At 44.6% G+C, this 12,764-nt stretch overlaps 1 protein-coding gene across 7 annotated transcripts in view; it reads left to right on the top strand.

The window, feature by feature from the left end:
- satb1b (SATB homeobox 1b) overlaps positions 1 to 12,764 on the top strand; it is a 54,066-nt gene that overhangs the window by 21,878 nt on the left and 19,424 nt on the right. For 5 of the 7 annotated variants that reach the window (XM_064349034.1, XM_064349043.1, XM_064349029.1 and 2 more), the window contains 4 exons: positions 2,780 to 2,891; positions 4,409 to 4,486; positions 8,019 to 8,470; positions 11,999 to 12,211. In XM_064349034.1, the coding sequence (XP_064205104.1) occupies positions 2,780 to 2,891; positions 4,409 to 4,486; positions 8,019 to 8,470; positions 11,999 to 12,211 (855 nt within the window). The remainder of the gene's footprint in view (positions 1 to 2,779; positions 2,892 to 4,408; positions 4,487 to 8,018; positions 8,471 to 11,998; positions 12,212 to 12,764) is intronic. The other 2 variants (XM_064349057.1, XM_064349065.1) reach the window with 1 other exon arrangement.

Raw genomic sequence — 12,764 nt, 5'->3', positions numbered from 1 at the left:
TGATAGGCTCTCATGGTGTCTTTTGCTTGAACGCGCTGGCTTGTAGCCTTTCATTGTTAGTGCACCTCAGCCGTGTCACTGTGGTGGTGTAGGTGGTTACCTCGCATTCTTTGAAAGGTGCGTCGCCGTAGATGGGAAAACCGCAAAAGGGGCAAAATTAAAGGGCTGTTTGAGGAGGCAGGCGTGATTGGCACCTTTTTATAGGATTAGTGTTTCCTTGACATTCAAGGTCGGTAATCCTCCGGAAAAAAAAAAAGGTTAACAAACGGAATTGCAGACAGAATTATCCCACATTTGAGCAGACCTTGAACTGGAGAGCCTGAATGCAGCGCTTTGTGCCCTGGTCTTGTTGTACATTTAGTTTTTTATTCTTTCATAGCTTGGTTCGGGCTTTGTGCATTAGGTTCGCAAAGCCCTGAAGTGTTTCAGAAAGGGGAGACGAAAATCTGCTATTGTTCCATTGCCAATTCTAACGTGACCGCTCAGAGATATATTTCATGTTTAATGCTAAAAGAGACAAACCGTTACCTTCACCCGAGTTTGACTCGCGGTTGGATTTGTTCGCTCTCACGCTCATCAGCGGTCTTTCAGACGACGTGTATTTCTCTGTGATCAGGCTTAACCTCTGCCTTCTTTGAAACTACGGCAACAAAAGAACTCCCCACCCACCCGGTCGCCCTGACAGAGCAGCTGTTTAGTTGCATAGCAGCAAATAGCCATCAAAAGCCATCTTTGTGGGCTGTGCTCCGTAGCTGTCACAGGCTAAAGTATTCCTGCTTTTTTTGCCCCAATTGGTGTCAAAAGAGGCTGTAATTAAGATGTGTTAAAATGGGAGAGTAACCCGTCCCTCCCGCACAATGGGAAGGCGATATTCGGTTCAGCTGGAGACTATGAGAGAGCTCACAGGGAAAGAGGGCACCGTGGATCTGTTCATCTTTACGCGCTTCCCTCATGACGGAAAGCAGAATAGATCGCTCGGCAGATAGCATTTGGTGAGACTTGTTTGGCACGCCGATAAGGCCAGAGGATGGTTATCACTTAAAGGGCCCCGGCTCATCCTGTTACCTGTTGATGGCTGCTGGCGTGGCAGTGCTCGTGCCGTTTATCTGGCTGGTTTGGTGGACGTCACTGCGGTACAGAACCTTGGGAAGTGGTGGCGGGGGGAGGGGGGGGGGGGGTTGGGGAGGTTGATGTATTGCTAGAGATGCGTGATTAATGAAATACATTTATTGCAACATCTGTGTCAAGACTGAGGAATAGAGGAGTCTTCAGCAGACCCTGCTGAGTGCCATTACCGAGATATGTTTACGATAATAATGGTAATGATGGATGCTGATTGTTCCACAGCACATATTTTTATATAAAAAAAAGAATCTTTAAAAGTTTTTTATGGCTGCAGAAGAATTTGGTTATTGCTTTTTAAAATTTCTTTGAACGCTGCTGACGTACTCCTGACTGCTAACCGTCTGCTCAGCTCTGTGGAAACGGGTGTCGGTCAGGCCTGATGGGAGGATGATGAAGCAGACCTGTCTTTGACCCTTATTTGCCCATGAGTGAAGACTGTTTCCACTCTATATATTGAGGTCACATTATGTCCAGTGTCAAGCAGAGAAGTAGTCAAAGTTGGGCTCATAGCTCGGGTGTTGTAGTTTGACTTGTCAACAGCAGACAGTCGAACATTGGCGGTCTGCCTCAGCGCTGAGCCTTTTGGCTTTTTAAATGGCGTATTGAGTGCGATATACTTTATGAAATTAAATCATTTTAATGCAGGTCACAGAATAGGGGGTTTTGTATGAATCAGTTTGGTATGAATTTTTTCCATAATGTTGTGAAACTCTGTGAAATTCTGCAGCAACTTGTGAGTTCAGCGTACTGGCCAAAATGAACCGCAGTATTTGACGTTGGTTTTTGGATGAGAATGTGGGACACTGAATGCTGAACATCGGAGATCTCTCTAATTAATAGAAAGAAGGCTGTCATTGGGTGCCTGCTGTTCTTAAGCAAAGGGGCGTTCAGAAGGTTCCTTGCGTCCCCTAATAGAAAAGGTAAAGATGGCATGCCTGTAATTTAAAAACAGATGGTTTTGCCTTTTGAATATTTATACCGGTGAGAACAGTCTCTGCACTGGTTGCCCTGAGGCCAGGAAGGTGGTGCAAACATCATTGTTTTAATAAAAAAGAATCTTGAAGGATGGATTAAAAATAAATAGGGATGAATAAGCATGTAGTGTAAAGATGGTGTTGGGTTGTCTAAGGGCACCCCTCCAAAAAAACAAAAAAAAAAACACTGATCTCGGTACTAAGTTCAGTATAACCTTTTTTCCCCACTTTTATTTTAGATACTAGAAAATGGCTCGTATTTAAGGAACGAAAACAAAGCTCTGTCTATTTTATTTCCTGATTTCCAGAGGCTATGTTTTAATAAGACTGATTTCTTTAATTAAGCAGAAAGGTATACCAGCTCCCTGTGTCGAGGTAAAGCTGCCTTTAACATAAGCCTGCTTGACACTTGACTGAATATGTTCTCTCCTCTGTCATACTCTGTGGCATTTGTTAAAAAGGGAATTTTAATTTTTGATTTTTGATTTTTTTTTTAGAGGACATCACCAGACATTCGCATGGCTGATAAATATTCTTGTTAGCAGTTTGTGCACCAAAACAATTTTAATTTATATTAATGGACATAGGGTGCATGCTGTACAAACTTTGCAATATTTTAATATATTACATTTTATTGGTCCTGAAAGGCTTTTGTACCAACTCTCCTCTCTCCCTTTCAGAGTATGATTTCCTCCATTGTGAACAGTACTTACTATGCAAATGTCTCGGCGGCGAAGTGTCAGGAATTTGGTCGCTGGTATAAACATTTCAAGAAGACAAAAGATATGATGGGTAAGCAAAATGGCGTCATAAAAAATGTTTTCTCGGAACTCCCCCCATGTCACAACTCCTGCCAACATTCCAAGTCTGCATTTACTTTTGAGCCACTTTTTTCACTAGATTCTTCTGTTTTCTGTTGCCGATTTGTAATGTACTGTAGCCCAGAAATGAATTTGAATATGTATTCCGCCATTCATATTTTTTTTTTTCCTCACACAAACTAAGTGAGCCCTGTGACTGTGGAACCATGATGTTGCTGCACATCAGAAATGTGTACACACATTACTGATACAGTATTAGACCCATTGTAAAGCCACTGTTCTCCTTCTGCCTTTTGATTAACCTCCTCTTTACATAGTTGATATGTGGTATGAAAATGTAACTGCTTTGAAGCAAAATGCAAAAGACTCCAGTAAACGGACCCGATAAGGTTTATCAGTCATTGTTACATATAGTGTGTTTCCATGGCGTTATATTCTTCAGCCTGGTACCTCCCCTGGTACCAGCTGCTGAAGTGCATGTTGTGTTGCAGCTGTATTACTGTATCACACGCAGCAGTAGTTGTAATTTAATTTTTGCTGTCTTTTTAAATGTATCATTGATCAAATTTTAAGTGCCTCAGACATTAAATTAAGATTAACAAATGACTGAAACGTGAATGTGAGAAAGACGAGCCGTGTAGGCCTGAGTGAAATGCCAAGCAAACGGCTCTGTAGTCACTGAATTTGATCGGACACTTCCAGTACTATATGTACACGTTCTAATTTCAGTGCTCATTTAATTTCAGCACATTATTCATAATATATTTTAACTTACAGTTTATTTCAGTTTTATTGTTCTAAAAGGCCATTTACATGTGGAGGAAATGAAACCGTTACTGATGCCACGATGTGAAGTGGAGATTCATACATCAGTGACTGTAGAAATGTTAAAAAAAGCCTACTTTGCCGTCTTATATGAAAGGACATTTATTAGCATAATGATAGTGTTAACCGCTCACTGGGTGCGTAATTCTGTGCTTTCCTCTTCCTGATAAAGTATGTCAATTCTGCAAACTTCTAAAAAAAAATTTATAATACATTTTAGTATATATTAAAAATACATGCAATAATGCGTGCTATGGTTTTTTTTGATAGCTAGCATTTCTTGCAGAGATTTGTGCGTTTCCAGTGTTAACGTTGGCTATGGTAGCTACCCACTCACCTTTTAGCTGCATTCTATATGACTGAGTTGAAGGGGTGCACATTAGGGTATAAATGTACTGTATGTCAGCATCTGTATTAGTACTGTATGTCAGTTGGTTTGCCTGTATGTAGTAAGTTGTCTGTTTGACTCGTATCTGTGGGCCATAACGTGATCTCTGCCAAGTTCAAAGTTTCCTCCCCTCCTCTGTGTGTGTGTGTGTGTGTGTGTGTGTGTTATTCCCTCACATTTCCACGTGTGTTGTGTGCGGTGAGGCCCTAATGCACTCTGTCTCTCTCTCTCTCTCCTCACCCGTGTGCATGTCTTGGGCGTGCGCGTCTGCGCAGTAATGCGCCAGCCCTCCCAGCTGGAGGGGTACCTGGGGACCTGTGTCCTCCACGACAGCCCGCGCGCCACCGCATTAGGTACGTCACGCGCCGCGCCGCGCCGCCGGGCGCCTGCACACCGCGCGCGTCTCACGAGCCGGCACCCTCAGGTGCCCCACGCCCACAGCGACTTCCCCTGCTTCAATATTCATGACTGTCAGGAGACGTGCTTCCAGTTCGCATGGCGCTACAGTAACGTACGTTCCTTTAGCGGGAGATCTGATTGGACTCGGCGTTAGTAAGTTGTGACAAGAACCGTGAGGAAACTCGTGGAGATGGAAATCGCAACGTATCGAAAATACATTTCACTCGGACTGGTTAGCGCACATTTGCACGCAATCATAAGTGCATTGATTAACTTTCGGGATGCAGTCGGGCTGTGAGATGTTTCAAGACAAATGTCTGGGCTCATCGTAGATTACAGGCAAATGATGGACTGTGATGAGCGATATTGCCTGGTCTCGTCATCGTCCTTGTGTTCAATGCAGTGTGCAGTACTGATACTTGTGCATGGTGGTGTGTACCATTGTAGCACCATAAACTAAAGTCAGGTTCTTATTCTGGCCATCGTTACTGACTCTGTCCATTTATTTGTTTCGGAGACACCCATACCCAGTACAATTTGCCGTGTTTAAATTGTCTGTATGTTGCCCATTTATACTGCTTGTTGTTTCCTGAAGCAATATTTTGCTTTTGGACACAAAAACACTATCCCACCAGGGATTTAAACTTCCCCTTATCTCTTGATCTTTCATTCAGTTTAAATGCCTCTTGCGCTAAAGTATATTTACGGAGGCCAGTGATAACTTAATAAATATGTCCGGATGCAGTTAAACATTTTCTTATCTTGTAAATGGAAAAAAAAAAAAAGAATATTTTTTTTTGTTTACTTGTACTTTGTACTTCAAGAGCCCTGAAGTTCAGATTTTTTCCGGATTAAAAGAAAGCACGCGACGTGCCGGCTTGCCGCTCGCGTCCCGAGCTCGTGCCCTCTGACTGCTGAGTCCTGACTTTTGCCAGCGGAGCGAGGGAAGCCGGCTGTGAGAGAGGGGAGGCTGTGGGCTGCGCCGCTCTCTCCGGCCGCTCGCTCGCTCACTCGCTCAGCCCACATCCCGCTCCCATTGTGCTGCTAATCTCAGGCGCTTTGTGTCGGATTCCACACGAGGACTCCGGCCTCTCCACCGCTTTCCTTTTTTTCTTTTTTTGCCTTTTCAATCGGCATGGAAACGGTGTGCGTGGCCCCCAGCAGTTTTGCAGGCAAAGATGAGACCAAAAGGCAAACCGTGGCAGTGCAGGAGAAGGGAGGGGGATTTTCTGAGAGTGATTATTACCAAGTTTTTGTTTCTGTGAAGAGTGGGGGGAAAAAAGGATTGTTGGCTGGTTTTGAGCTTTCTGACAGTTGAGAAGCAAATGCATGCTCTTGCATTTGTGTTTTTTCAGCCTCCCCACTTGCTGGGCATCCAGTCGCTGATGCATATACACTTAATCTTTTTTTGTAAATCCCTGTGATAGGGTGTTATGGTGTAATCCTCGGAGAGGAGCTGTCCTTTTCCCTAGTCTGTACTGTAGGTGTTGCGTTGTATATTTCAGTTTTCAGCCTCTTAAGCGGAAAACTAGAAATATTTTCACTGGATGGATGCTGGATTCTCCAGTGCAACTTCGGGTTCCTAAAGGCCTCTTAATATTTAGACGGTGGTTTTCACATTAACGTGTTCACAGGTGGACAGTGCACATTAAAGTAATTATCAAACTATGATCAAATAATGATATCCAGTTACTCATCCTGTTCAGGCTGGCGGTGGCAGGGGGCTTTGTTAATAACCTCAACACTTGAGCGACTCCCTGCTACAGGCTATATTTGGTCCTTCCCAAATTTTCATATTGGCAAACTTGCATGCCTTGTTTTAGAATCAAGAGCATAAAGAATGATTCAAATGAGTCAGTTGCCTCATGCGCATATGGAATCTGCTGCCTTGTTAGGATCTTGTCTATTTGAGCTGCTTTTTATTGCTCACATGATTCTGCCATAGCCATTATAAACTAATTTTGGGTGCTGGCCGGGCTTGGAGATGTAGGGCACACACTGAGGGCCTTTATTTGTGAGGGAGAGCCGAGCACTGTCTGTGCTTCACAGGAGCCATGTTTACTGTAGCCCACATATTTGATTTCAGAAGTCGTTTTATTTACCTCTTTTATAGCCACATGTTACTTTAATCTGGCTTGATAGCTGTTATATCAGTGGCAAAGTTCAAACTTACATTACTGCCATGCTACCAGTGACCTTCTGTTGTCACCATAAAATTATCAACAGCGATACCCCCATGGTTCGTACAGTCTCTGGATGACAGAGTGTAATTTCTCTTTCCTGGTTCCTTTCTGAATCTCTTAGCTTGTCACGAATGAAATAAGAAATAAGAGTTATTCTTTCTTATGTGTATTCTGTTATATCTAATCAGGTTCAGTTTGTCCATCAAAAACATTTGGGTTCTCTGGCTTTTTTTCCTGTTGTTTTCTGTCCCCTTACGCAATATTAACAATAATACTAATAAAATTGCTGGCAGAAAACAATGCTATTCCCAAATGAGTTCCAAAAATGTACTTGTTTTGCAATGCCAAAGGGACATTTTAATGCTTTATTGCTAGTCATTTAACTGAGTTTGCATAGTTTAGGTTTTGATGTCATCATAAGATGTTTGTCTGCTATGGATCTCCCATACAAGATAGGAAACTTAGCTCTGATGCACCTTGCTACTTAAAATCTTCTTGTAAGAACTAATTAATTGAGAAATGTTGGCCAACTAGCTAAACTGATAAATGGAGTTGCTAGATAGATGATAGTGTTTGATTGGAATAGCAATTTGTAACAAGCTAAAAGTGGACAACACGTCATTTGATCTTAAAATATTAACAGAACATTGGTAACTTTGAATGTCAAATACTGTGCATTACAAACAGCTGTTTTTTACAATGTGTGGTGGACATTATTAGCTAAAGCCTGCATTAATGATAATGTAAAAAAATAAATTGCTCACCCTGAAAAAACTTGAAAATGCATCCACAAATTTAAATAGGAATACAAAACGTTTAGACAAAAGTTCTTCAAAATTCTTTTATCCATTATCTTATTGATTTTTATTTCTTTGGCTGGGATTCCACAGTTCCACAGTCTTATATTTTGCATCTGGTAAGGCAAAATAAGCATGTTCCCAAATTAACTACACATAAATGCACTGTGAAGTTAGAAAGATGAGGTTTTCCTCCATTCAGTTGTTAAATAATGGTGAAAAGGGGAAACTGCATATTCATTCCTCTTATCTAAGTGAACTCTACACATACTGAAATTATTTGGGTTGTTGAAGGTAATTAATATTTTAATAGTTTTTTTTAAAACTATTTTATAGCCTATGTAACAAGTAAGGTAATAAAAAAGCTGCATGTTTCCCAATAATTGCTATTCAAATGGTGTTCAAGTTATTTCTTACCCTGCTTTGAATTATGGGAGCATGCCTCTGTATTCATCTTTTCCCCTGCTTCCGTCCTTTTCTCTGTTTGCTCTTTATGACTGATCCAGCGGAGATGGACAGCCTGTCGGACCTCTCCCCACCCGGGACCAACCACATGGGCTTCAGCCAGCAGCCCATCCCGGGCAGCACGGCAGAGCAGCCCCCCTCGCCCGCCCCGATGCCCCACGGCGGCCAGGCCTCGGGCCGCGCCCAGCTCCCCAGCCTGCACCCGGGCCTGGTGTCCACCCCCATCAGCCCGCAGCTGGTCAACCAGCAGATCGTCATGGCGCAGATCCTCAACCAGCAGTACGCCGTCAACCGGCTGCTGGCCCAGCAGTCGCTCAGCCAGCAGTACCTGAACCACCCGCCCGTCAACCGCGCCCTCAACAAGCCCATGGAGCCCCAGGTGTCCTCCAACACGGAGGTCTCCTCCGAGATCTACCAGTGGGTCCGAGACGAGCTGAAGAGGGCCGGGATCTCTCAGGCTGTGTTCGCCCGCGTGGCCTTCAACAGGACGCAGGTGAGGCCTCTCCTCGTAATGGGCTTCACGTCATGCAGCAGTGAAATGTTCACCAACATGGTGGGAGCTTTTGAACTGCTTCATGCTATTCCTCCGCCCCTATCGGCGTCTATGAATTGTAACTTTTTGCTGGTTTTCTGAGATGCGGTTCTCCTGGGTGAACTCAAATCAGAACACGCATAGTGGCTTTCTTTCTGGACCAAGCAGGAAACGCGTGACCCAGTGCATTGACACTGTGGTAAGAGAGATGCTGACTTCTGGATGAGACATTAAACAAAGGTCTTCACTTATTGTGGTCATTACTGTTCCCATGGAACTAATTACAAACAGCAGTGGCTCTCCTGTGCCCTGTGACCAAATTCCCTATATGATTCTCTAAATCTGATCACCTAATCATCCCCCACCCTAACTGGGGTAATGAATCACTCACTCTCCGCCTCCACTGATATATGGTGAGAATCGTGATGCAAAATGGCAGATTTTTTTCATGCACATTTTTTATTTATTACATTTAAATTAACTTTTCATGGAATTAACTGGAAATTGGAAATTGAAAATATAATCTTAAATTGATTCCTCCGGTTTTTATTTTTTCGCTGCAGCCTGTAAAGAGCCTCGCTTCTGGCTTCCATTTTAGCACGCCGCGGAGCGCTGAATGCTTAAAGGCCGCGTCCGGACTGGCGTTTAGGGTTCAGGGAGGGCTGGAGGCGGCGGGCGGGATGCTGAGGGTGCCTCTGCGCAGAGAATGCCTTTGATGCAGTCCCTCCGCACGCCGTGCCAAGTCCAGGCAGACACAATCAGGGTTGGCCGCGCTCGCCGCGGCGACGCGCCGGCCGCCGCCCGGACCGCCGCGGGAGCCGGGCCTTACCGAGAGCACTCCGCGTGAGAAAAGGTTTTAATGAAACTGGGCGAGGTGTCAGGGCGGCTTGCGCATGGCACCGCGCCGTTCGTCCACACCTTTGCTCTCACGGGGTGCTGTGTCAGTCTGTTGGGCATTGAATTCGGTTGCTGTTTTATGTGTGCTTTTGGGCAAACGTGATGCTATAATCATTTTTATTGAAGCAAGGTGGATACTCTAATGGTTGCTGCAAGGTTGCGAGCAGGGCTGCAATGTTCTTCTGCCAACTTCCTTTGAAAACGCAGTAATGGCTCATTATTTGTGAGCAGTGCAAAATTACATCAAAAAGGACTACTTTATTTGTCAGATATTTTCTAGGTAATTAACCTGCCTATCCGTATGCGGTGAAGGTTGCGTATATCGGGTACTGACAGTCGGCAGTTTCCTGGGAGATGTGTTGGCTGTCTGTCCTGATGTCGCAGTGCGTAGGATGTGCATCTGTAGAGAGGCAGAAGCAGATCCGTTGGTAGCGTGGACCGTTGAGTGCTTAGGTGACAATGAGCACTGTTCTTTAAACAACCTGCTTTTTCCGCGTGGCATTGTGCTCAGTAAAATTCCACTGAATTTATTCCACGAATTTGACTGCGCTACGAGCTACCTATGCGAACCCAGCAAGACCGGGCGGCGTGCTCCGCGGTCCCGAGCGCTTAGCGAAACAACGCGGCTCAGTGTTCCTCCTGAAGTTGGCGTTCGTAGGAGCGCAGAGATGCCCAAAGTGTCACAGGGGTTTTTTTGTTCGGTCGCAAAAAGAACAAACCTACGTGAGTGTATTACGGAGGCCGGGGCGCCGGACGCACAATGAAGCTCTGCATTGTTGTCCGAGGGCAGCCATTAGAGCGCTTCACCCCCCGAATTCCTTTCGGGACGCAGAGCCGCGTCTGCTGCTCGCCATCAGGTGAGACGCGGAATGTCTGCACAGCAGCGCACCTGGCGCGCCGCCAGACGGGGGGCGGGGCGGGGCTCGGTCACGGGCCGCCACTCAAACATGTGATTTCAGTTTACAGCGAGGGAGCGATAATGTCTAAATATGCTCTGCATATTTTCGGGGGGTTTGCAGCGAGCCGCGGTTCTTCTCCCCGGCTTTGAAGTTGTGTGAGACTGATAATATCTATTGGAATCAGTGAGTACGCTCAAAGATGAGACTACGTGAAGACTAGACGGTGTTTTTTTTTTCTTTCTTTCTTTCTTTCTTTTTTCTGCAATTTGGCTGCCTCTAATTTATCCACAGTATAAAGAATTTGTAATGAGCTTTTGAAAGCTCTTATGCTATTTATTGTACGTTTTTCAACAGCCGTCTAATCAACATTTCTTGTAATGACACGCAGTAGTGTCTGTGTGAAAGAATGTGCATGAGGTTGTGCAGGTCTCCACTGTACACGGATTCTCCACCTGCGTGTTAGCTGTGGAAGCAGGAGCTCTCAGGATGAGGAAGCTTGCAGCTGAATCCAGCCTATGAGCAGCCAGCACTTCCACGCTCGGGCTCCTATAATCCAGCATCTGCCTAGTTTTATTAGCTCGGGATTTAAAATGCCTCACAATTAATATAGTAATTGGAGGGATTTACCTTTTGAAGTGAAATTAAAATGTAATCTACACTGGCTCCCAGTGTGCCCTCTACTGTACTGTGTGATAATGGGGTGGACATTTTGAGTTTTTGTTAGATATAGCTTGTGCTGTACTACAGTTTGTTCACACTACCATAGTAACGTGCCTTTTATATATTTTTTAAGCTGTGAACTAAGGTGAATAGGTGTTCTAGTCATTGATCTGGTCACGATATAAAAATGTTTTATTTTATTTGTTTCACTTCTCTCAAAAAACAAACACTTATGTGCTCATAACACAGTTTTTAACTAACATGCCAACTCATTTATACATTTCTTAATTTATGTTTCTTACATGCTTCATTCATATTCAAATTTCCTCGAAATATAAACACAGCTGACCACTAAAGCCTTTTTTCTATCACCTGACCTTAGGTAATACTTCCAGTTCATAGTCTACAGTAAATACTGCACCAATGCAGGATTTAATAAATGGGATACTCTCTCAGCAGTCATGAGGTAAAATGAATATAATTTGTAAAGGCAAATGTCAACTTTAGGGGTATGTTGTAAATTTAGGCTATTTCCAAATATTTGTTTCATTTAAAAATGAATAGACATTTTGCATTTCTGTCTAAATGCAAATTACCCCTTTTTATGCTGAAATTTATGCTTACTCGCTGAGATGAATTGATAACATTCTGTCAGCAATTTTACTTTTTTGCCATCATTCGTGACCTCACTCCTTATCATCCCACAGAATAAAAATGAAAATATAAGTGATAGTCCCAGAACAATTGGATCAGTACAAAAAAAACAATCCAGTTCCTAAAAGCATGCAAATCAGTCATTTTGTGTGTGAATCTGTGCAAATGCACATTCAAATTCTGTTGAATCAGAATGATCAAATAGCAACCATTTGCTAATTGAAAAGCTTATACCTCTCAACCATTTTGTAATGTTTTATCTGAAAGCTCGATGGCATCCTGCACTGCGGCCACACAAGGGCAGCGGTGACTCAGACCTGGCTTTCGCTCATGGCCGCCCCGGTGCGGATGAACTGATTGTGCGTTTGTCCCACGGAAGGGCTTGCTCTCGGAGATCCTGAGGAAAGAGGAGGACCCGAAGACCGCCTCGCAGTCTCTGCTGGTCAACCTGCGCGCCATGCAGAACTTCCTGCAGCTGCCCGAGGCCGAGCGCGACCGCATCTACCAGGACGAGCGGGAGCGAAGCCTGACCGCCGCCTCGGCCATGGGCCCCACGCCCCTCATCAGCACGCCCCCGCCCCGCCCCGTGCAGGTAGGCCGCAGGCCGCCCCCTTCTGGCCCCGAGGCTGCGGTTTGAAATGCGGTAGTGACTGCAAAGCTGAATCATTACACGGAGGTGCACCTAAAGCATTGACTGGAGCTACTTTGCTTTGAATGCCTTTAGACGAGCGTTCTGTCGCTTGTTAAAACTTTTAAAGGCCGTATTAAATGTAGAACATGCTTTACCAAAGCAGAACCCCTGTCTCCCCTTCCCTGACCTTATGGCCCCTCTACCACACCCCCCTCCCCCACCAGTTCAAAGTGAATTATTTAAAAGGTATGTACTGTAGCAACTTTTCCACTCAAGTAGATTTTAAGAGGGATTGAGTATGTCTGGGGAGGGAAGAGACAAAGCCTGTCTCTGTTCGTTCTGATGAAGAAGGGCTTTTATCAGGGACAAAGAGTCCCCTGGTGCCACCGCGCCTTGGTAAGGGAGGCCCCTCAAGCGTGGCTAGTGAAGTCGAGGGGCTCAGGGCCCGGCACCTCAGTCAAGTGCATTGGACTCTGAACCTGTGGCATTGGACAAAATACGGGTTTTAGGTTCA

The sequence above is a fragment of the Anguilla rostrata genome, chromosome 1, assembly GCF_018555375.3.
Source record: "Anguilla rostrata isolate EN2019 chromosome 1, ASM1855537v3, whole genome shotgun sequence".
In the NCBI taxonomy this organism is placed as follows: domain Eukaryota; kingdom Metazoa; phylum Chordata; class Actinopteri; order Anguilliformes; family Anguillidae; genus Anguilla; species Anguilla rostrata.
The sequence above is the reverse complement of the archived record's forward strand: the minus strand, read 5'-3'. Positions and strand labels throughout refer to the sequence as shown.